Genomic DNA, 24,916 nt, shown 5'->3' with positions numbered 1-24,916 from the left:
GAGTGAGTGTGGAACTATAGTGGCCCTCTGCAGTGAGTGTGGAACTATAGTGGCCCTCTGCAGTGAGTGTGGAACTATAGTGGCCCTCTGCAGTGAGTGTGGAACTATAGTGGCCCTCTCCATCATCAAAGTTGACCATCCCTGCTTTAAACGCCACTGAAAAAAAATAAAGAAAAAGAACCACACACACACACCAGTGTTCTGGAGTTTTCCCAGCTTTATTTAAAAAATGTACAGTGGACAGTATGAAATGATACAAGTGTTTTGTGTCGTGAAACATTAATCTTTTTTTTCCTCCAAATTGTTTATTGGTTAAAACAACCCTACATTAGTCTATCTTTCTACTACTTCTAAACAAACAATGGCAGTACAAGCAGTTAATCAAGCTAAAATATGTAGCTATCATTGAATAGATGCAACAACTCATTTTGAAATAAAGTGTCCGTTGTCTTCCTTAAACTCAATCACGATTCAACAGCCGAACGGACATGATGTGTTGTTGACATGGTTACTAATGGAAACACACTATATTCATTCGCACAACGGTCGACATAATGTCGATTTTATCATGAACCAAGCGCCATAGATATTAAAAATGAAAAAAAAATCAGCCCAGTCTGAAGTGAGTGGTACTGTAGACCTACTGTGTGTGTGTGTGTGTGTGTGTGTGTGTGTGTGTGTGTGTGTGTGGCTGCACAACAGTGACACGTCAACAAACACAATTTCTCTGGCGTGGTGTGCTTGGTTTGGTTAAACTCTAAACATCGACACCAGTTCTTTAGGACCCAGGGGGAGGAGAGGGAACGAACGGTTCACAGGCACGTTTGCACGCTTGGCACTTTGTCGCTAAAAAGTGGGCGCCGCCGTTTAAACCTTTAACAAGTCCCATTACAGTAAACCACTATACTAACGAAAACACACGCGAAACAGAAAAAACCCACGACGGTCCTGTCGGCTGTTCTAGAGCCCCTATTTTATTAGCTCGACATTAACTTTGGCATCGCGATTTTAAAACAAGAAAGAAAAAGGTAAAATATTGCACAGATCGTTTCTACCAGGGAAGCAGATATATATATATATATATACATTTACAACGGATCTCCAACATCCATGAACAGGGGAAGATCTGTGTGCCTGTGGCGACATGAAGACCATGTAGATCAGATATTTTCTCCCGCTGTTGTGGAGTAACTCAACAGCCCTTACGGTAGAGAGGCTTTGTGATTTGAGCTCGGGCTGTATCAACGTTTTACAAACTACACATCAACAAGTAATTTTTTTTCCGCCCTTCCATTCCCCCTAATTCTAGGCAAATCTAAGTCAAATCCAATATTTGTGTCTTAAATTCAGACACTCAGGGCCCTATTTCGTCCATGCTAAACCCCTTATCACTAAACTATTTTGAATTTTTTAAGAAAAAAAAATCATTTTCGAATAGATAAAATAGTGTAGCCTGACAAAAACGTATCCCTAAACTTCTCTGCCTTTCTTACTATTTTGAAAAACATTAAAAAAATTGTTCCAACTAGAAAACATTTCAACACAAGGTAACCTAACCGCTAGAGAAAACATTTCAACACAAACGCAAAAGAATTTACATAAGTGCAACAAGTACAACAACCAAAAATACAAAATGATTGTCAAAGGCACAGACAATAGCCTAAATGAAAACACGCCAAGTTGCTTATTGTGGAAATCAATCTTTGGATGCGATATGACCGCCTCGAGTCGACATCTGTGACGACCTCACCGTTTTTGTTTGTTTTAAGTAGTGAAAAGAAGCAGTGAAAAGTAAGTAGTGAAAAGAATAAGTAGTGAAAAGAGCAGATCTACAAGCTTGTAGATCTGCTATTTTCACAAGTTTGAGTGCCGGGCAAACGTTCTAATCTCTCTTTGGGTCACGATCATGTTTGGGAACCACGAACCTAGACAACACCGGTGCGATCGCATTTAATGAAGAAAAAAATAAATGAAACAAAGAACATCCCAAATAGTCCCATGTCTGTTAAAGAGTTATTTTAGTTTCGTTAGTTTATTGTATTGTCATAATTCAATACAGCAAATCAATCACTTTACAAATATCAATTGTGACTACATTTGACTGAGGGGCTGCCATTGGATATTTTTAAATTTTAGTTTTTTCACGTCATATGAAAGCAGAGAATCATAGCTTCAAATTGACATATTGGTTGTTCAATTTGACCCACCAGTTTAGGAGATATGGCTTATAGAGTAATGTCTTGCAGAAAACAGGCTTGAAGGGTTCACTTCTGTGGTCTCTAACATTACACATGTTTAAGCATTTATGTCGATTTCAGCTCTGACACTTATTTCAGACATGCTCTAGTATAAGAGTATGCCTGTGCTATTAACTCATTTTGGATAAAAAATAAAATAAGAGATATAAAAAAAGGTTTTCCCCTCTGGTGAAAAGCTGGAGTTTGCTCGATGGCAGGCTCTCAGTCAAATCTGGTCACAATTGATTAAGTTTAGTTAAAAGCAAGGACATCCCAAAAGGGAAGAAATGGTGAAAATAACTCTAGACATCCCGTCATAAATTGAATATAGATTTTTCATAATCATTGCCATGGTAGAAGGGGGAAAAAATAGTCAATGTTTTATACAAAACCATTACATAGTAGAGATAGAGTATGGTTGACGTATTTCAATCGATTTAAGAAAAATAAGGGGAAAAAAAACAGTCAATGTTTTATACGAAACCATTACACAGTAAATAAGAGTACGTTGACGTATTTCAAATCGATTTAAAGAAAGAAGACGACGCATTTAAATCGATTTAAAAAAGAAAAGAAGCCCACTTAGTGTCTTGGCCGCTGGTTGGCTGCCCCAGTCAGTGTCTTGGCCACTGGTTGGCTGTCCAGTCAGTGTCTTGGCCCGCTGATTGGTTGTCCAGAGAAGCAGACATTGATGACTAGGTGCCGGTTTAGGTGTTAATTAATGACCATATAAGGAGCTTCAGGGGTCGTTCATGTCCATATATGAGGAGCTTCAGGGGTTGTCCATGTAGTAGACATTGACCAGGTGGCGGTTCAGGTGCCGGCGGTACTCTCCCTCCAGAGGGAAGGTGCGGTCGCAGAAGATGCAGGTGTGGCACTTCATCTCGGTGGGCGTGGGGATCTCGTCCGTCGGGCTCTCGGGGTCGTTGGCCGCCTTGCCCGAGCCGCCACCGGGGGCGCCGGGGGCGTTGTTACCGTTGTTGTTGTTGTTCAGGCCGGAGTCGTCGCTGCCTTCCGACGCGCTGTCGCTGACGTCGCTGCTGGCCTCGTGGCTGCTGTGGATGCCCTCGTCTTCCTCTGCGTCGGTCGTTGGACGGGCCGAGGAGGAGGAGGAGGAGGTGGAAGGGCGGCGGTGGGGGAGAAGCTTCAGGGAGGGAGAGGGACACTTGAAGATGGCCGCCGGAGCCTTCGGCTCCGTGCTGTCCTTGGCCTGGCTTGGTGTCGGTGTGGAGGACGCTGGCTCCACGGTAGAGCTGTTCTTCTGGGCCCGGGGCTCCACGGTAGAGCTGTTCTTCTGAGCCCGGGGCTCCACGGTAGAGCTGTTCTTCAGGGCCCTGGGCTCCACGGTAGAGCTGTTCTTCTGGGCCCTGGGCTCCACGGTAGAGCTGTTCTTCTGGGCCCGGGGCTCCACGGTAGAGCTGTTCTTCTGAGCCCTGGGCTCCACAGTAGAGCTGTTCTTCTGAGCCCGGGGCTCCACGGTAGAGCTGTTCTTCTGGGCCCTGGGCTCCACGATGGAGCTGTTCTTCTGGGCCCGGGGCTCCACGGTAGAGCTGTTCTTCTGGGCCCTGGGCTCCACGGTAGAGCTGTTCTTCTGGGCCCTGGGCTCCACGATGGAGCTGTTCTTCTGGGCCCGGGGCTTCACGGTAGAGCTGTTCTTTTGGGCCCGGGGCTCCACGGTAGAGCTGTTCTTCTGGGCCCTGGGCTCCACGATGGAGCTGTTCTTCTGGGCCCTGGGCTCCACGATGGAGCTGTTCTTCTGGGCCCTGGGCTCCACGATGGAGCTGTTCTTCTGGGCCCTGGGCTCCACGATGGAGCTGTTCTTCTGGGCCCTGGGCTCTACGGCGGTCGTCTGCTCGACATCGGCGATGACCGCCGTGGGGTTGCTCTGCCGGGCCTCCGGCAGCAGCTCTGTGACGGAGTGGCTCTGGTCGGTCTGAACCGGAGGAGCCTCCAACTCCTCGCCGGGGCTTTTCCTGTTGCTCTTCCTGGTCTTCTTCAGTTTGAGCGGAGGAGGAAGAGAGGTCTCCGTGTCGACGGGCGGACACGGAGCAGACGTTGGCATCTCAGAGCGGCCGCTGCCGCTGCTCGTCTCGGTGGTGCCGGTGTTTTGGGCCACACACACCGCCTCGTCGCAGGGTTTGGTGGTGGACAGGTCCAGAGCCTCTGCTGCTTTTCTCTTCACCGCCTTAGTCTTCCTCACCGTGGGCTTCTTAGGCAGGCTTTTACCAGGGCCGTCTTTATCAGGACCGGCTACAGCAGGGTCTTTAGCAGAGCCCTTTACAGCAGGACTGTCCTCCACGCTTTCTCTAACTTTCTCTGCTTTCTTCCTCGCCTTTTTGGGGCCTTGTTTGTTCTTTGCACCGTTGTTTTCGTTCTTCTGACATTCTCTCTCCTTCTTCTCCGCTGCTTCTTCCTCCTTCTTCTTCTCCTCCTCCTCCTCCTCTAGTTTCTTCTGCACTCTCTCCTCCTCCTCAGCTCTCTCCCTGTCCGAGGCCTGTCGTCTGGCCTGTGGGGTGCTTCTGGCAGGTTGTTCCGTGGTGGCGTCCATCTTGTCCTCGGTCTTAACTCTCTTGGCCGCAGCAGCCGTCTTCCTGGAACTCCTCGTTGTTCCCGTCTTCTTGTCCGCGGTGTTTTCGACCGCCTCGGCGACGCCCTCGTCTTTCGGCGTGACTTCGGCAGCGACCGCCGTCGTCTTCTGCTTCTTCTCGACGACAGTCCTCTTCTGTCTCGGCCTCTTTTTCTCCGCGCTCTTGTCGGCGGCCTTGTCGGGTTTCTGCTCGACGACGACGGGAGTGCAGCCGCTCTGCGCGGTCTCCGGGGCCAGCTCATTGGTCGGTTTGCTGCTCTGTGCCGTCTTGTCATTGGTCGGTTTGCTGCTCTGCTTGGTGGACAGATTGATGGGCTGTTTCTCCGGAGTGTCGTCCTCTTCATCAGCCTCGTCCACCTGGAGGATGGGATGTGGAAAAGTGACCAAAATGAAGATTAGATACTATTATTCTATAGAGGGTATGCGCATGCATACGGTGAGTGGCAAAGTGAGTTTAACCTATTTAGACCCGATTTAAAAACATTCACTTTGAAAGAATATATATTCAAAGATTTGCGCCACATTTTTACGACTTTTCAAAAATAGCAGACCTACAAGCTCATAGCACGCCACTCGGTGGCGCGCTATGAGCTTGTAGATCTGCTATTTTTCAATAGCTAAATTATAACATAATGTTTAAAATACCAAAAGTGGTTCCCGCCCAAAATGGGTTAACGTTGTTTAATGCAATCAGTTCTGTTTGAATGTATGGGCTGTCAATCAGATATAGGACTTATCTGTGTGGATGTATGGGCTGTCAATCAGATATAGGACTTATCTGTGTGGATGTATGGGCTGTCAATCAGATAGGACTTTTCTGTGTGGATGTATGGACTGTCAATCAGATAGGACTTTTCTGTGTGGATGTATGGGGCTGTCAATCAGATATAGGACTTATCTGTGTGGATGTATGGGCTGTCAATCAGATAGGACTTTTCTGTGTGGATGTATGGACTGTCAATCAGATAGGACTTTTCTGTGTGGATGTATGGGCTGTCAATCAGATAGGACGTTTCTGTTTGGATGTATGGGCTGTCAATCAGATAGGACATTTCTGTTTGGATGTATTGGCTGTCAATCAGATAGGACTTTTCTGTTTGGATGTATTGGCTGTCAATCAGATAGGACTTTTGTGTTGATGTATGAAGCCCCCCCCCCCCCCCCCCCCCTCGCCAGTCCTTTTTAATATTTGAAGTTTAATTTAATTTCTTTTAGAAAACGTAACCAGCGTCAGGTCTAAATGGGTTAGCGTGATCTTGGCTTATCGGGACCCCTCCCTACCTCCATCAGGTCATTATCGGGACCCCTCCCTACCTCCATCAGGTCATTATCGGGACCCCTCCCTACCTCCATCAGGTCATCCATCAGGACCCCTCCCTACCTCCATCAGGTCATTATCAGGACCCCTCCCTACCTCCATCAGGTCATTATCGGGACCCCTCCCTACCTCCATCAGGTCATTATCGGGACCCCTCCCTACCTCCATCAGGTCATCCATCAGGACCCCTCCCTACCTCCATCAGGTCATTATCAGGACCCCTCCCTACCTCCATCAGGTCATTATCGGGACCCCTCCCTACCTCCATCAGGTCATTATCGGGACCCCTCCCTACCTCCATCAGGTCATCCATCAGGTCTTCCTCTCCGAAGTTCTCGGATGACGACTCGTCAGACTTGGCCACGCCTCCATCGCTGGCCACGCCTCCATCTGTGACCTCACTGCCGCTAGACTCCTCCTCTTCCTCATCGTCCTCCGCGTCGGACTTCCTCACCGGCTTCTTCTTCAGCACGACCTTTGACACGGGCGGAAAGGAACTTAAGTACATGTACTCGACTACGATTTTGAGGTGTTTGTACTTTTCTTTTTGGTGCTATCCCTTATGGGGAATGTTTGACTGTAAGTTTGTAAAAAACAATGTGATCAAGTTTTTAATTTCGTTTTTTGTTATAAACTACTGTTGCTGTTTATGCATTCTGTCTAACCGCCACATGGTGGCTCCACTCGGAGCTACACCGTTTAGACCAGGGGGTGGGCAACTGGCGGCCCCCACCTTCACTTAATGTGGCCCTCAGGTTAATGTCAGAACGCTGATATAATATTGGTTTCAGCTGTTTACAATTCCACAACATGCAAACATGACCTGCTTTAATTACTTCAGTCTAAATTAGTAGCTCATTGCTCAACGTAAAGTATAATTAAAGGTATTTGAAATTACGTAAAAATTTAAAATTTCAGGATTCCAATTTAAAAATAGCAAAAAAAATCATTCAAGATTTCAATTCAAATATAGCAAAAATAGCCGATCTACAAGCTTTGACTCTTTGACTAGGGATGGAGCTCGTTCATTTTTATTGATAACGAGCAGTTTATCGATCAGGCTTATCGAGCCGGCTTCTTATCGAGCATCTTCTATTATTTTGTGGAATGACGCGAGACAATACCTTCTGAACAGAACCAGTATCTTTTACTATGGCCTTCAAATACAGTAGTTTAACAGACGGAAGGCAATTGACCTTTTTACCAAGAAAATAATATTAAAGAAACTGTTAACTATTTAATATGTGTACTGTCACTTTAACACGTAACTGTGTTTACCCGTACAGCGCTGGTTGGCACGCATCAAAATACTTTTAGACCGACATGTTTGTGCCAGCGTGGGTGCTTACATTCTTGATCGCTTCTTGTCTTGATTTGTTTAAACATGACGTCATGGGCCGCTATATGCTCGATAACAGGCTTAACCCATTCTGACCGGGAACCCATTTTCGTGTTAGCATCATGTTATGCTTTAGCTATTGAAAAATAGCAGATCTACAAGCTCATAGCGCGCCACCGAGTGGCGCGCTACGAGCTTGTAGGTCTGCTATTTTTGAAAAATCGAAGAACGACTGACATTTTTAGAATCTGATCTCAGGTCAGAATGGGTTAATCAGACCAGTGTGTGTCCAGTGGAAACCTCGTATGAATCTGATCTCAGGTCAGAATGGGTTAATAAGCACCCATAGCTTCATCGATACCGGGTACTCGATAAGCTGGTTATCGGATATTTCTCGGGGATATATCGGTTATCGAGCTCGAGCTCAAATCCCTTACCTTGGACACGTCGATGCTGGCGTTGCAGCCGCTGTGGCGGGACTTGATGTGGTACTGCAGGTTGCACTTCTTGGAGGCGGCGTACTTGCAGAGCGGGCAGAGGAACTGGCGCGGGTTGACGTGCAGCTCCACGTGCTTCTTGTAGTTGGAGCGGTCGGCCGTCTTGTAGCAGCAGTACGGACACGCCAGCGGCTTGGGCCCGTTGTGCACCTGGCGCGCGTGGCGCGTCACCTCGTGCTGGTTGGCCGCCAGGTAGTTGCACGTCTCGCACTTGAAGGGACGCTCGCCTGGATGACGAAGGGGGGAAGGGGGTCGGTCAATTTACAATGTAGGCATTTAAGCACACGCTCTTAATCCAGAGCGACTTATAGTAAGCAACAACAACACATGGTAATACCATAGACCGAAAAAAATATGGACAAAGCGTTCCCCGGGTCTAACATGGACGTAAAATGAAGCCTGTAATTGACGACATGACGTAGCGATAATTATCTGCTCCCGACCGGTTCATGAACCCGAAATGGAACAGTGCCCAGGCTAATATTGATAATAGTGGAAATAGCTGATCTCGCGTTGAGAGCTTACGTGAAAGTTTTTTCAACATGGAAACGGTGAGGTTTATGCAACAGTATTACAGTAATAATAAACAGGCCTCTCATGCATCGAAATAACACGCAAACATTGAACCACACATCTGGACAATGATCACAGCACACTAAATAATACTACTAATAATGACAGAAGCCTTGATGTGGCTGATCATCACACACACACACACACACACATAGACCTACAGCAGACCACTTTACCAGACTTACCAGCACAGCTGCTCCCGAGTGCAACAGAGGACACAAGAATGACATGTTTAATGAGACGCAGGGTTAGGACACACACACACACACACGCACACACTCTAATCTAAAGCTCAAGAGGTGTTAATCGTGTTAGCCTGACATCTAATACTACTGCTGCTATCTAGTGTTCATAAGACTCTGAAAAATGTAAACGTGGACGCGTAAGAGTCCATGTTTTACAGCACTAATCTAGTACAACCAACATGGACGCTTAGAGTTAGGGATGGAGCCCGAAAATTGGAATTGCATTTTATAGCGCTTTTCTATGCACTACGTGCCTACTCAAAGCGCTTTACAATGGTTCATTCATTCATACATTGGGAGGTAGAGTTATGTGTTTGGCTTCTGATCATATACTGTCATACTGACCAGAGTGGGTTCTCATGTGTCGGGTCAGGTGGGTCTTCTGGGAGCTGGAATAGTTGCAGTACGAACACTGGAACGGACGCACACCTGTACAACAACAACAACAACAATACTTAACACACCTGTACAACAGGTAACACCTGTATACAAAGGCTACAATGGATACATGGTAACAAATGCACATTGCGTGCGTGCGTGCGTACATACCAGTGTGCGTGCGCACGTGCTGGACATAGTTACTCTTGCGGTCAGTAAAGTAACTACATTGGTCACAGGTGTGCAGCTTGGAGGGGAAGTGGTTCCTCAGGTGTTTCCTCCAGTGGTATTGGCTGACCGTCGTGTATGGACACAACGTGCACTTAAACACCCTGTAGCAGGAAAACACAGACACAATATACCCCGTCACACCCTGTAGCAGGAAAACACAGACACGATATACCCTGTCACACCCTGTAGCAGGAAAACACAGACACGATATACCCTGTCACACCCTATGTAATTGGCCCGATTTTGCGTGTCTTAACCCATTTAGGGCTGAGGGCGAGTCTAACAATTAATTTCTATACAGTTCTCTGAAAAACTGAGGGTCCCGACGATTTTGAGCGACACCGTTGTAGGGAGTTCATTTAATATCTTCTAAAGCATGAGTGTTCTGAAAAACCCATGTTTCTATGTCAGTGGTTCTCAGACTAATTCATGTCAAGGACCCCCAGAATTAGATGTTGTAAGGCGGATGTGTGTAAGACGACCGCCCTCTTCAAGAGGCAAGCAAGAGCAGTGTTAACCCATTCTGAACGGGAACCCATTTTGATGTTAGCATCATGTTATGCTTTAGCTATTGAAAAATAGCAGATCTACAAGCTCATAGCGCGCCACCGAGTGGCGCGCTACGAGCTTGTAGGTCTGCTATTTTTGAAAAATCGAAGAACGACTGACATTTTTAGAATCTGATCTCAGGTCAGAATGGGTTAATCAGACCAGTGTGTGTCCAGTGGAAACCTCGTATGAATCTGATCTCAGGTCAGAATGGGTTAAGTTAAAACAGTTAGGGTACCTGTGGTCCTCGCCCTCCTTGCTGTGGTGCTTCAGGTGAGCGATGTAGTGGTCGTAGCGGTTGGTGTTGTAGCCACAGCGCTGGCAGCGTATCATGCCCTTGTTGTTCTCCTGGTTGGCTGCGTCGGCCCCCTCGGCCCCCTCCTCCCCCGGACCCCCCCCGCCCTCCAGGCCCTTGGCCTTGGTGCCCCCGCCCCCCCTCACCTCCGCCCGGCTGTACAGCACCAGCTTGTTGGAGCTGTGCGTTCCGATGTGGTCGACGAACTGCTGCTCCGTGTGGGCCTGGGAAGGAGGAGGGGGGGGTAGACAATCAGTGGTGGGAAAAAGCAGGGATGGGCAATGAATCGGTCATCACATCGGATTCGGGCGATACTGGCCTTTTAGAAATTTTAAAAGAATGTCCGTTTCTATGTCAGTGGTTTCTCAATATTTCATGTCAAGGACCCGAAAAATTATTATGTATTTGGTCGCCGACCCCCATCTGAAAATATGTTGTTCCATGTTGTTGTTCCAAATTTCCATGTTATTCATAATAGTATCTAGATATTGATAATAGTATCGTAGAGATTCATAATAGTATCGTAGAGATTCATGAATCGTATCGTAGAGATTCATAAATCGTATCGTAGAGATTCATAATAGTATCGTAGAGATTCATAAATCGTATCGTAGAGATTCATAATAGTATCGTAGAGATTCATAATCGTATCGTAGAGATTCATAAATCGTATCGTAGAGATTCATAATCGTATCGTAGAGATTCATAATCGTATCGTAGAGATTCATAAATCGTATCGTAGAGATTCATAATCGTATCGTACAGATCTATAAATATACCTGGAAGGCACAGGGCTTGCAGTAGAAGGGCTTCTTCTTCTTGGCTGCGGCGCCTCCCAGTGGTGCCCCCGGGTGGTGGTGGACGGTACGCACCACGGACACTCTCTGCTGCTCTGGTTTGGGTCCCGAACCCGATGTTGTGTTTGTTGCTGTTGTCGTTGTTGTTGTTGTTGTTGTTACTGCTGCTGGAGGAAGGGGGGGGGGGGTAATGTTGTTACAATGTTGTAGTAAGTAAGTCAGAGAGGCTTATTGCCGGTATCAGCCCCAGGGTGTGGGAGTCTATCCCCATTTCAAACCCCCCGAGATGGGTTAAAAATGTATTTACAAACTGCCTCCCCCTGGCCAGCCGGGGCGCCTGATGGAGGGGAAAGGAACTGGTTGGAATAACGTGTTCCTTCCACGCGCTATACGTCCAACCAGGGAAACTCCCCCCTGTCAGGTGTAAAGGAGCAACTTGGACACTCAGGCATGAAGGAAGCATGAGTTCAAGTCCGTTGCTCTCCCCTTGTCCCCCATATATGAAAAAAAAGATTTGCACAAACTTTCCAATTAGCACATTTTCAAAGGGCAGATCTACAAGCCCTACTACTGACCAGGTTGTCGGGGTTGGTATCGGGAGGCTCTGGACAGATCCTGGGCTCTGAGCTGCTCTTCATCTTCATCCTCCTCCTCCTCCTCCTCCTCATCCTCCTCCTCTTCCTCACGGTCTCTCCGAGAGGAGCCGTTCGCGGCGGCCGGGAAGACGCCGCGCGTCTCGTGGTGGGGAGCCGGGGATTCTGGGTACTCCACGATGCACACCTCGCGCTGGTTGTGGTCGTCGTAGCTGTACCTTTAAACGGGTTTTATAATTATTTTCGAGGGGTTCTTTCTAGCCCCTCCTATATCCAGCTTTTAGTGTTATGTTCACAGACTTTGTCCTACACAATTACAATTACATTTGACAATGGATGGAGAATTTAACCCATTTCGACCTGAGATCAGATTCTAAAAATGTTCTTCTACATCCTGACAGTTTTCTAGTTTCTATTTCAGTCGTTCTTCGATTTTTCAAAAAATAGCAGACCTACAAGCTCGTAGCGCGCCACTTGGTGGCGCGCTACGAATAGTCATTAAAAAAAAAGCGGCCGCTTTTGGTCCGCGAGACGGCCCCATTTGGTCCGCAAGCCACGCTTGCACCTCGCAACGCCTCCTCTTTCCCCGTGTGAACAACAAGGAAGTCAACTGAACAAGTGCAGCTGCAGTCCCAGGAGCCAGGAAAAATAAATCGAAAGTGTGGTTGCATTTTAAAATACCCTATTTGAATAAAGGTTGTAGGCTACACGAGAGTGAAAATGACTGCTGGGAAAATCCCTAATTGAGAGAGTGTAGGCAAGCGCACCACAGCTCAGTGGACATTAAATATAGGCTACCATGTTTGATAAGTCATATAAAAACATTACTTACACCCAAATGAAAATATAAACTTCACAGATTATAGATCACTTGGAATTATAACAATCTGTTGAGTATTGCCTGAATAATGCCACTATAAAATCCCAACTTTTATCGATGCGCCATTGCGCTGAGAACCTTGTGGAGCCTGGCGGTGTACATTATACTTGTGAGGACCTGCTTGGATTCACATGGTGAGTGCGCTCAGTGCGCGCACTGAAAATTCTAAGATCTGCAATCTCATGCGCTGCATTGTGCATATTGGCTGAGTATAATGCCACGAATGAAACTAGGCCTATAGATTTATTTTGGCGATGCAGAGAATTGATTTTGCCGTTGCCAGCGATATCTTTTTTTTTTTCTCGTCTGAAGACTGACCTGTTCCGTCACTGTGAAGTCCCATGCAGCAGAGCAGCTACAGACCCAGACCAAATCTCTACTGAAAACACACCTTTTCTCTTTGGCATTTAATTGCACCTGATCGTATTATTGTAATTATGTAGCCTATACTATTTGCCTGTGTTTTTTCTTTTAATTATGCTTTTATTTGTGCGCTGATGGTGATGCTCCACTTGTTTCAGCCTGTAGGCCTACAGCACTTTGGTCAGCTTTTATTGTTTTAAATGTGCTATATAAATAAAGTTTGATTTAGGCCTATATTGGAGCAGGTGCTGGCAAATAACTAATTACTGTAATGCCATGCAGTGAAGTTGCGCAAATGTCAACTCAATTAGCAAGCGGAGCTGCTCTCATGCACTCTGCACTGCAGTCTGCAGCACAATGACTGCAGATCTCTTCTTAAAGTTTACTTATTATGGTTTATGTTCAACCATAAACCATAATATGATTGACAAACCTTGGATTATAATTCTTCATCGACCAACAGTGCATGCAGCATGACTATGAGGTAATTTAACTATGTGGGATTTCTCCATCGGCATCGCATGTCGATAAAAAATGGGATTTCACTTGTGGCATTATTCAGGCAATACTCAACAGATTGTTATAATTCCAAGTGATCTATAATCTGTGAAGTTTATATATTTTTTCCCATACACATTAACTTTATGATCAATCAAATCAACCGTGGTTGATTTTATTTCTGACAAGTGTCTTGAAGAGTTCATTCATGTTACCGTTCGTTTACAATTGACAGAGGAGTTTGGATTATATATTTTTTTATTTGATGGAGAGGTAATGCCTGTTTCAGGCGCCGTTTAATTGTTAAATAAAAGACCAATCCAATATGCGCTCCTGTCTATCTTCTGCAGCTATATCGCTGTTTTATTTTAAGCCAAATTCATTGTGCGTCAGCGTCACTGCTCGTCTCGCGCCCCCCCACCCAGTTTATAAGATGCCCCACAACTTTTGTAAAAAGCAACCCCCCCCCCCCCCGTTGGGTTTCGAAGCGTCGACGATCGAAACAAAGGAATCGATCATGATCGATCATCAAATACGGAATCGAAGGTCAGCCCTACCCCGGACCCCCTGGAACTCCCTCAAGGACCCCTGGGGGTCCCTGGGGGTCCACTTTGGGACCCTCTGGCATAGCTAGATGAAAACGTACCGGATGATCCCTTCGTCCTCGTCCTCGTCAGAGTAGCCACACCCCTGCACCGTCTTCAGCTCCATCATCTCCTTCTCGGCTCCGCCCCCTCCTCCTCCGGCGCCGTCCGCCCCCACCACGGCCACGTTGGCCAGCATCACCAGCTGCGGGGCGGCGGGGGGGTGCAGCTCGTTGTGGGGGTCCCCCAGGCCCCCCATCGGCCCCCCCACGCAGGGGGAAAACATGCCCACCGACGACAGCACGGTCTGAGCGGACATGGTGGACATGCCCTGGAACTCTGCCACTCCGCTGCAACACAACACACACACACACACACACACACACACACACACACACACACACACACACAGCCTATCGTTATTAACCCATTCTGACCATTTTCTAAAAAAGTCTTCTACATCCTGAAAAAGCTATGTTTCTATGTCAGTCGTTCTTTGATTTAAAAAAAATAGCAGACCTACAAGCTCGTAGCGCGCCACTCGGTGGCGCGCTATGAGCTTGTAGATCTGCTATTTTTCAATAGCTAAAGCATAGCATGATGACCAAAATGGGATCCCACCCAAAATGGGTGGGATCGGGTGGGTATCGGTTACTCGGGGGGCGATACCACCCTCAAGTACTTGTACTCGGAACGGGCCCCCCGATACTCTGACCCGAGTACCAAAACATCCAATTGACACTATAGGCCGAACTAATGCAACGGGGGAGCAAGTCTGACCCAACCAACACTGCAGCAAATCGCCCCGAAAGAGCCGATCTACAAGCATATAAATGACAGCTGGCAAGTGTATAGATTGTAGATGCCATCTGCATCTATGAGAAAAAGGGGGTCAAATAAGTGGTTAAACTTAAACATTTTACAGTTTATTTTAAAACAGGAGTTGGCGTCCTGCATTAATTGCTTTGCCTTCTTCGCCCTCTGCTTTTCAGCACCCCCCATACGTTTCGGATTCGGCATGATTTTACTCGTCTGACTCTCTCTCTCGCACCAGTACCGATTGGACCCCCCCCCCCATCTGTGAAGTCCTGGATACGGCTCTGCATGGACCGTAACACTAGGTCTGTGTGAGTGTACACATGGAAAATGGACCCTTACAGGTCTGTAACTCTGAGACTGAGAGTGTACACATGGAACAAAATTGACCCTTACAGGTCTGGAACTCTGAGAGTGTACAAATTCGCATTTCTCGCACACGATCATAAACAGCAACAACAAAGATAGAAATAAACACGGACGCACGCACAATAAAGGCAGTCTGTCCTGTCGGCATTCTAAATGCAAAAGGAATGTGTACCGGTATGTTATGTTATGTTAAAGAAAAGAAAAGTCGCAACATCTAGTGAAATAGTTTGCTTTCGTATGCCCAATCCTTTGTAATGTAATTCATGCTGAAAAACAACTGAATTCAATCGTCTTTGGCTGTTTGTGTTGTGATTTAAATAAATAATAAAAACGGTTGAATTCATAAAAAAAAGCTCACTTCGTGTTCGTCTCTGTGTGAAAACGCTCCCTTCATTATCATCAGTACAGTTTAGAGGTGAAAGTTTAAATCTAACATAAATCGGACAGCAGTCGCTGTCCAGCACGAGGCTGGACTAGAGGCCTGGTTACACCCAAACCAGTGACATGGAGAATTCGGATCCATCGAGTCGAGTATCGGGTTACAAACATGCTTAAAGTCTCTCTCACTCACTCTCACTCTCTCTCTCTTGCGCACACACACACGCACGTCTTCAAATGTATAACAATCATTTGAAAATAGCAGATCTACAAGCTCACAATGCGTCGCATCCTTTCGCTGCCATAGATATATAACTGCTGTAATATAAGATTTTTCATGGAAAATTATATATTCTAATGCAAGGAGCACAGGTCCAATAATTCAGAAAGCCTGGCCTAGTAGTGACAACAATTAAGAGGTTTCTCTCTTATGTTGATAGATAAGAACATGATCAGGTTCACTAATCACTTGTATGACTCTAAATGTTTTATATTTACATCGGATAAATAAATGCCACCAGATTGCCACAAAGTCGAGGTGTGAAAACTATCGAAAGCGAAAACGCGACCTCTGCGGTTTCAGCTTTCTGCTCGGACACCAGCCTCGGCGTAACACCCACCAAACTTACAGGGTGAGAAAAGTTATTTTCCGGAAGCAGCAAAGAAAGGCCGATACTAAACTTCTGACTCCCGCAGAGGAGGAAAAACACGTAAAAAACTTAAAACTCCCGTCTTAAACTAACGTTTAGTCGAAACCACACGCACGTTGATCACTTTAAAGTGTCCCAAAGTGCGCGTTTTAGCGTGTTTTTCCTCGGTCGGGCGGAGTTGTGTTGTGTTGGTTGTTAGCCGTGGTGCTGAAATGAACGCTGGACAGCGCCTTGCTTCAGACTCCATTTTATATACACAACTAAAAGTTCACTTTGTTCCTCAAATATAAACAAACTTAACGACTTTGTAGAACAGTTTTGTTGTCTTTACCTGTTTTAGATCCACACGCTTTATCGATCCTCCTGCCTCGTCTTCTTAGCTGTTGTTTTAAATTAGTTTTAGTTTTAGGAGGAAAGAGAGAGAGTGAGAGAGAGACAATGTGGAAGAATGTTCAGGGAGAAGTTTCTACTCCCAGTGTTGCCAGATTGTGGGAGAGAAATAAGCAAGCTGGCAGGGTCTGTGAAAGCAAACGAGCCGCTGCCCAATAATGATATACTAAAGGATATTTGAAAATGGTCCATTTTGAGATGTTGGAGGGTCCATGTACAAATACATGAAACTGTGTGAGAATCACATTAGGACACCAGCCCAAATAAGTGACTATACTTTAGAAACGTTTCTAAAGTATAGTCACTATTTGGGCCCAAATAAGCAGATACAAGCTTAATAAACAACTACACTTTAGAAACAAGCCCACATAAACAACTACACTTTAGAAACAAGCCAAAATAAACAATTACACTTTGGAAACAAGTCCAAATAAACAACTACACTTTGGAAACAAGACCAAAATAAACAACTACACTTTAGAAACAAGTCCAAAAAAACAACTACACTTTAGAAACAAGACCAAATAAACAACTACACTTTAGAAACAAGTCCAAATAAACAACTACACTTTAGAAACAAGACCCCAAAATCTACCAAAAACTACCAATAAGAAACTTCACAGGAGAAAAAAAAGCCCAAAGTCGCTTACAATAAGCGGACATGGCAACCCTGATGTCTTCACATTCCAACACACTGCTGTCCGTCAACCTATACCGAGACACGGGGCACTTCACAATAAAAGCTCTGCGTACACACCCATTTACGATGGCGAATCAATTAGAATAAAAAAACGGACCCAAGAGTAATAATGGCAGAGTAAGAACAATACACGAATATATTTACATGTTTTGGTGATAACTGAATACCTTTCATGCTGTCTAAATTCTAGAAATCAGTCGCATTTAATAATAAAATGGATAACGTGTGTGCACTGTTAATTTGGAGGTAGCGTGCGTCCACTTCCTGTGGTTGTGTGCAATTGTGCTCGTGCGCAGAGAGAGAGAAGAGTGATGACGTTTGGTTTGACTGAAACTTTGACTGTATTTTGTGTCTCCATGATCCATATGGTTGCATGTTAAATAAAAGTGTCGAAACACTTTGTTATCGTTTTCAGCTCGATCGTTTTGTCAGAAACAGAAAAATGTAACTCTGCCTATTGCCTAAGTTATATGCCAATAAATGAGCCAATTTGTCCACTGACGTGTGATAATTGAATGCTTATTTAACTTAACTATGCAGTGTTATGAAGCCGATTCCAATGCATAGTTTGTACTTGACCTTATGCAGTGGTGAAAAAGTAGGCTACTCAATACTGCAATATAGAAATACTCTGTTACAAGTAGAAGTCCAGAATGCAAAATGTACTTTGAGTAGGCCTAAGTACAAAAGTATTGGCATCAAGTGTGATCAAGTGTAATGCTTAATTGGGTCGTTAACAGTCTTTGTATTGAGTTCGTGCTTGAAATGTACTGTAATTCTGCAAACTGTTAATACATATTTCAATCAATCAATCAATTGGCATGAAAATGTACGTGAAATTGTGCAGAATGTCCCATTTCAAGTTTTCAAATGTTAATTAAAATAAATATATAGGCAGATCTACAAGCTCACAATGTGTCTCACATTGTTATTGCGTCATCAATATCTGTGAAAATTGTCTGGATTATTTTTAGATTGGTACGATACCGATATGGCATTCTTATGGCCGATATGGCTGGTACATTTTTAATATTATAGATTTATTTTTCAAACATCACACAAATAGGTACACGTGTCTGTCTGTCTGTCTGTCTGTCTGTCTGTCTGTCTGTCTGGACAAAAACAACAAAACAAAACACAAATTGCTTCCATGTAGTTCAGTAGAAGAAGTAATAAATAACTATTTTCATATCTGGCCGTTGTGTCTGAGTATCGTTTAACTTGTGTGTGTGTGTGTGTGTGTGTGTGTGTGTGCGTGCGTGCGCGTGCGTGCGCATGTGTGTGTGTGTTTGTGTGTGTGTGCGCGTGTGCTCCCGACCGGATCATAAACCCAAAAAGGAACGCTGCCCCCGGCTATGTGTTCACCACCTATTGTCTTCCTCAATGCAGTGCATCTCATTGTTCTTTCAGACCATACACAGACAGTATATATAACACTATACAAACTAATTAAACAGCAAAAAGTAATAATACAAAACATTCATTTGAATAGATTATAGGTCCATTTCCCAGAACAGGCATGCTGGGTTCTTATAATAATAATAATAATAATAATAATAATAAAACTTTATTTGTATAGCACCTTTCATGACATGAAATGCAGCTCAAAGTGCTTTACAGAGCAATGGAGAAAAAAAAAGAAAAGCAAGGCAACGACATTAAAAAAAACAAGCATTAATGCAATACAGTGAGGACATGAATAACAAAAAATAAAAGATCAATTAAAAGCAATGTTGTTGAAGTGGGTCTTGAGCATGTGCTTTAAAAATGTCTACAGAGGCTGCCTGTCGAAGGTACAGTGGGAGCTTGTTCCATGCCGTCAGCCCGTAGAAGCAAAAAGCTGCTTCCGCGTATTTTTTGGATGCCATTTTTTTTAGGCAAAGCGAGCAGGCCAGCAGTGGAAGACCTTAGGGGGCGGTTTGGGACATATTTAGGCAGGCAGTCATCAATCCTAAAAACAACCGGAAGCCAGTGCAGTGAAGCCAAAACTGGAGTAATATGTTCTCTCATCTTAGTTCTATAGTTAAAACTCTGGCTGCTGCATTTTGGACAAGTTGTAATCTGTGGCTCAGGAGGGCAGGTCAGCGTGAGGTGTGTCCTGCAGAGCTCTGCGTAGGTTCTGCCAGAACAGTCCAGGGTGCTGTCTAGCCCGGGACCAGCTCAGGTAGGTGTGTCTCTTCACCAGCCTCTTCATGTGATAGTAGGGAGACAACTGGTGGGCTGGAATGTCCTCCAGAAACACCAGGATCAACACGTCCTTCTGTTCATCAAACAGACGGTAGCTGCACACAGGAGACCAGAGGACATTTACACTCAGTCAAGTTGTACGGACAGTTTTATTTATAATGACCAAGAGCCACAGGGCAGAGTATAATACTGTATACACACAGTATACACTTTGTATAATAACACACAGCCTACTTCATTTCATAACACAAGCAATAGTAGTCTAAAATGCAAATAAAGGGGTCAAATGAATACAAACAAGCCAATTAATCATTGGCTATGACATCAGCATTACTGCCCCCACCTGGCCATCTGGATCTCTCTAGAGCACCATTCACTCTCCAGGTAATGATGGCTGATCACACAGATTATCTTTCTGCTGCCATAGATGGCATCTGTAATGTTCTCTATGATGGGTTTACCTGGAAACAAAACACACATTATTCACACCACACTCAAAACTATGTCACTTCTTGACAGTTGGCAGGCAGGCAGGCAGAGAGGCAGACCAGTATTACAGAGTGTAATAATTATAATGCTACTATAGGCAACACAGACAGAGAGAGGTCCCTCCCTAACTGCTTAACAACCATTAGTGACACAAAGAGACAGACACAGTATTACTTAGAGATAGAGAGAGGTTTGTACCTGGTGGGAAGTCTCGGTGGTGCAGACAGAGTTTCCAGCCCTGCTCTCCCTCCAGCACTGGAAGCATTTCTCTGAGAACCCAGAGCTCATCGTGAACGTTGTAGGAGATGAAGGCATCGTAGCGCTGAGGAGACCCCTTCTTTCTTTCCTTGGCATCATAAAGGAAGGCCAGGAAGAGGTAGTAGGCATAGAAAAGATGCAAACGCAGGAAGTGGTAGGTGAAGGATATGAGCAGAGTTAGCACAATCACACAAGTGGAGGAAATGTAGCAGATGAAGCCAACGTCCACCAAACAGGAATGGATGTCAAAGTCCAGAAACCTGGTTCCCTTTTTATCCAGAGGAAAGCCACAAGTGTAGAGGTGAGCATCAACCACCTGTGTTTGATTGTTGTTCTGCATCCACTGCAGAAAGTCTGCATTAGAACAATCACAAGCTAAAGGGTTGTCATCCATGTTAACATATCTGAGAGCAGGGAGGAAATTGAACACAGAGACATTGATCACTGTCAACTCATTCTGTCTCAGGTCCAGCCAGGAGAGTCTAGTCAGGTTGGCTTGTGTCAGGAAATCCAGGGACTTCAGATTACTGTTAATTACGTAAAGAGTCTTAAGCTGTGGTACATATTTAAATGAGTCTCTGTCCGGTTGTTTACCATGCACATCCAAATGTTCCAAATGTTCCATATCTGAGAGCATGTCTGATAGTTTATTCCAGTAGTCTGACTCTGAACCGAATATTGTTAATCTCTTAAGTCTGTTCAGTGAAGTGGTAGGCCTATTATTGTTTTTCCATTGTAACTCATGGGGCGGTGAAGATGACATTTTTAAGAGGTTGCCAGTATGTAGACTAAGTGTTTCAAGTTGATCTAGTCCTTCCAAAAAGTTGTTGTTCCATGGTTTCGAAAACATATTATGAGATTCAATTGTTAAGTGCTTGAGTGATTTCAGACTCATAAATTCCCCTTTGCTGAGCCGGTATATATCTTCACGATTAAATTCCAATAATTCTAGTTTGTGTAGGCCAATCTTGAACGTGTCGCCATACGTATAAATTAAATTGTTAGAAAGAGTTAGAACCTTTAACTCATTAAGATGTTGAAAAACACACGGTTTGAGTTCGGTTATGTGGTTGTAATCTAGGAGAAGGTGTGTGAGTCTGGTTACATTTAAGAAGTCCGAGCAGCTTAAATCACGAATCTGATTGTTACGTAAGTTTAGGATTTGAAGCACGGAAAGATTTTTAACATCATCTGGTACTTTGGAAAGGAGGTTTGTGGAAAGGTCCAGGTGACTGAGTTGGTTCATTTGTTTTATTGAATGCAGTTCAGTCAGCGTATTAAGTGATAGATCCAGGTTGGTTAGCTGAGTACAAGGTGACAGTGTTTCACTGAGGCTGTCATTGATGCCACCACGCAGGCTGAGTGTCCTCAGTGTGGTTACGTTGCAGACGATATTTAAGAGATCTCTGTCTATCCACACATCCCTCCACATCACCAGCTGTAGGTACTCCAGGGACTCAAGGCTCGGTAGAGTCTTTCTGATGGTGTTAAAAGACACAGTAGAGCCAGTAAAATACACCGCAGTTATATTCTTTAGAAAATACTTGTCTGGTACGTCCCACTCCCATCCAGTATCGTCACAACAGTTTAACAGGTTGATTGTCTTAAGATGTGGAAATACAGCTGTTGTGATGCTAAACCGTTTTATCGACCTAGACGTCACTATCAACTCCCTGAGTTCAGAGGACATGTTTAATGGCAGATCTTTGGACTGAAAAGACTCTAACTCATGCATGTTGATGTTCAGCACCGGTAAGACTGTTAGTTGTAAAATGGGGATGATATCTGTAATTTCATTGGATTTCAGACTCAGATATAGTTCCTGCAAGCTGGTGAGTGACTGGAAGGCAGCGGAGTGGATGGATGTGATATTATTACCATTTAAGCTCAGTACCAAGAGGTTAGACAGTCCCTGAAACATGTTCTCTGTCAGTGTTGTCAGTTTGTTATTGTCCATATTGAGCACTTTAAGTTGCACCAAAGGGACAAAAGCCCCGTCATCTACATGAGTTAATACACCCCTCTTTATGTTCAAATATGTGAGATTTGACATATTGTAAAAATCTGTCCTGTGTATCGTTTGGATTTTGCCCCATATTGTCAGTGATACAACGTCTCTGGGAATGTCATCTGGTATTCTAACTAGACCAGAACAACCCAATGAAACACCAGCAGTGACATTGACATTGTAGGAGTAAAGAACAGTGCAGTCTTTCAGGATGTAAGCCAGTGTGGGACTAAGAGGAAGCGTGAACAACAGAAATAAGGAGAAGGAGAAACGATGGCAGCTCCCTGTCTGTAGCATCATGGCTGTCTTCAGGGTCAAACTGTCAGGTACTTTTGGTGGAGAAACTCTGCTGTGGACCCTGTTTGGTGACAACAGTGTTCAGAACTGATGATCTAAAGAGGAGACAACAGTAAAACAGTTACAGTACACATGCACCCTTTGATTTGTTCTAGATCATCAGTATATTCCATGTCTCATGTTCCCTTTAACCCATTTTGATCAGATTCTAAAATTGTCTTCTGAATCCTGACAGTTTTCTGAAAAAGCTGTTTCTATGTCAGTCATTCTTCCATTTAAAAAAAATTTATTATATAGTTATTAAATAGTTATATTGCACTGTAGGCCTATCGTTAAAAGCCCCCCTCTTCAGTTGAAATTTTCACTTTTTTCCCCCTCTTACTCTCTATAGCAACAACTGCTACTGGAATATATTAAGACATATTTTAGCCAGAAATACATAAATAGCAAATAAAGGCAAAGAGAAAATAAATTTTAGGTGGGTCACCATCACCAATTTCATCCAATCAGGAGGGAGATCACCACAATGATAATTTTTTATATGAATGTGATATTTTGAATGGCTTGTAGCCTACTAGGGTAATTAGTGGTTTTGGTTTAAAATTGTCGTATATTGTCAAAAAGACCTTTATTGATCGTGTGGGGGAAATTCAGGTACCAAAAACCTGGATACACTTAGCCTACAAACTACATATCGTACAGCCTGTGCATTAGCGTATATGAATATAACACAGAAAAGTCACAATGAACAGTACTTTCCAGGATGAAGGAATTATATCCTACCTTTCTAAACGTCGGTGACAACAACCATTCTTCCAGTGTTTTACTCAGGAATGAAGTCCATTTGACCACAGCTCAACTGGCTCCTAAGAAATAACCTGAGTTGACAAATACCAAAAGAGGAAGCACCCTGAAAATGCAGAAATGGTTAAAAAACTAACAAATGCAAGGCAAGCGAAAATGCAGAAATACTTCACTTTAGTGGAACTAGGACAGAAACTATACCCACCAGTGTAAAGAGGTCAGACTCCTCCTTAGCCCTTAGTAGTGCCTCCTGCTTTGAATGCTATCAATGCATTGAAGGGGACAACAAAAAAAAAATTGGCCTTCTCACTCTGTGTCTCATTGGCCTTCTCACTCTGTGTCTCATTTGGCCTTCTCACTCTGTGTCTCATTTGGCCTTCTCACTCTGTGTCTCATTTGGCCTTCTCACTCTGTGTCTCATTGGCCTTCTCACTCTGTGTCTCATTGGCCTTCTCACTCTGTGTCTCATTTGGCCTTCTCACTTCTCACCGTAAACAAGTCTTGTGTGCTTTTTCTGGTCTCATCCTCTTAAGCAGATTTTGTATTGAACTGTACTTTCCTTGAACTGTACCCAATCTGCAAACTGTTCAATCAATCAATCAATCAATCAAAAATAACCTTGAGTCACCTGTTGGTGTCCCTTTTGGAGCTGCTGGTCAGTCAGTTTGGATCATCCTTGTGAGACAGAGGAGTACATCACTGGTGCATCACTTCACACTGACTCCATGATGACCCCTGGTGGCCACAAACTCAAACAACACAGAGCTAGCCCTGGAATGGCTCTTGTTGTTTCATACAGTATATACAGTATTTCACATACAGAGCCATAGATCTCCCTCCTTGATTTCTGGTAGAACTTTAACGGCCTAAATGTGATAAATGCTCCGTTTGTACTCACCCATTAAATAATTCCAAAGACGTGGAGAGAAAAATGGTCCTCTAGTTTTATATCCATGTGACTAAATACACGTTTTGTGCCAGAACTTTCACATGGTTATAAAACTAGAGGACCATATTTCACTCCACGTCTTTGGAATTATTTAAGGGGTGAGTACAAACGGAGCATTTATCACATTTATGCCGCACATCTTTCATTTCTACCAGCACCTGGTGCAAGCGATCTATGCCTGTGATACATGAAAATTCACGAAGTATAAATAAATGATCACAGGCATTCTAGGTCTAACACAGAGCCAGAACCAAACAGTCACATTCACTGTAAATGCACACACTGCACATAACTAGCGCTGGTTGGGGGGGTCAGAACTAAACTATATCTCTAGACTGCCCTATAGGGGACTTGGATTCATTATTATTTTTGCCAGACACATTTTCAAACAAAAATAGTGAAGACATTTCTCTGTAATTTCTTCCAAGATTGGTGTAATATTCCCAGTCTATGACTTGGCAGCCATGTTGTTGTTGTTTTTAGTTTTAGTTTTTTTTTAAAATTTTAACAAATGTCACAGTACACAGTACTACTAAGTAATAATGAATGTATTCCTTATTGGTCTGGTATCAAATTAAATCTCCTGAAAGCGTCAAAAGAATGTGAATTATGTGTATACAGTAGGAGTAGGTGATGACTTCATTACGCACTACCTCC

At 44.3% G+C, this 24,916-nt stretch overlaps 1 protein-coding gene across 1 annotated transcript; it reads right to left on the bottom strand.

Moving 5' to 3' along the window:
* Window positions 1-216: 216 nt before the first annotated feature.
* Window positions 217-16,650, bottom strand: rest (RE1-silencing transcription factor). Its single transcript, XM_080773507.1, has 10 exons — window positions 16,509-16,650; window positions 14,027-14,314; window positions 11,622-11,857; window positions 11,029-11,213; window positions 10,193-10,473; window positions 9,346-9,506; window positions 9,142-9,225; window positions 7,919-8,205; window positions 6,438-6,617; window positions 217-5,181 (listed from the first exon to the last, which is right to left on the bottom strand). Exons 2-10 carry the CDS (start codon window positions 14,290-14,292, stop codon window positions 3,010-3,012), a joined length of 3,852 nt encoding a protein of 1,283 aa, XP_080629633.1. The 5' UTR covers window positions 14,293-14,314; window positions 16,509-16,650; the 3' UTR covers window positions 217-3,009.
* Window positions 16,651-24,916: the final 8,266 nt, after the last annotated feature.

This window comes from Protomyctophum bolini (genome assembly GCF_963924005.1).
Source record: "Protomyctophum bolini genome assembly, chromosome: 10".
Lineage (NCBI taxonomy): Eukaryota > Metazoa > Chordata > Actinopteri > Myctophiformes > Myctophidae > Protomyctophum > Protomyctophum bolini.
The sequence above is the reverse complement of the archived record's forward strand: the minus strand, read 5'-3'. Positions and strand labels throughout refer to the sequence as shown.

Excerpts from the sequence above, each read along its gene's own strand:
- rest (XM_080773507.1), bottom strand. The coding sequence starts at position 14,292 with ATGTCCACCATGTCCGCTCAGACCGTGCTGTCGTCGGTGGGCATGTTT. Across the intron at positions 10,474-11,028 it reads GCAAGCCCTGTGCCTTCCAG|GCCCACACGGAGCAGCAGTT; the intron begins GTATATTTATAG and ends CCTCCTTCCCAG. Across the intron at positions 9,226-9,345 it reads GCACGTGCGCACGCACACTG|GTGTGCGTCCGTTCCAGTGT; the intron begins GTATGTACGCAC and ends GTTGTTGTACAG.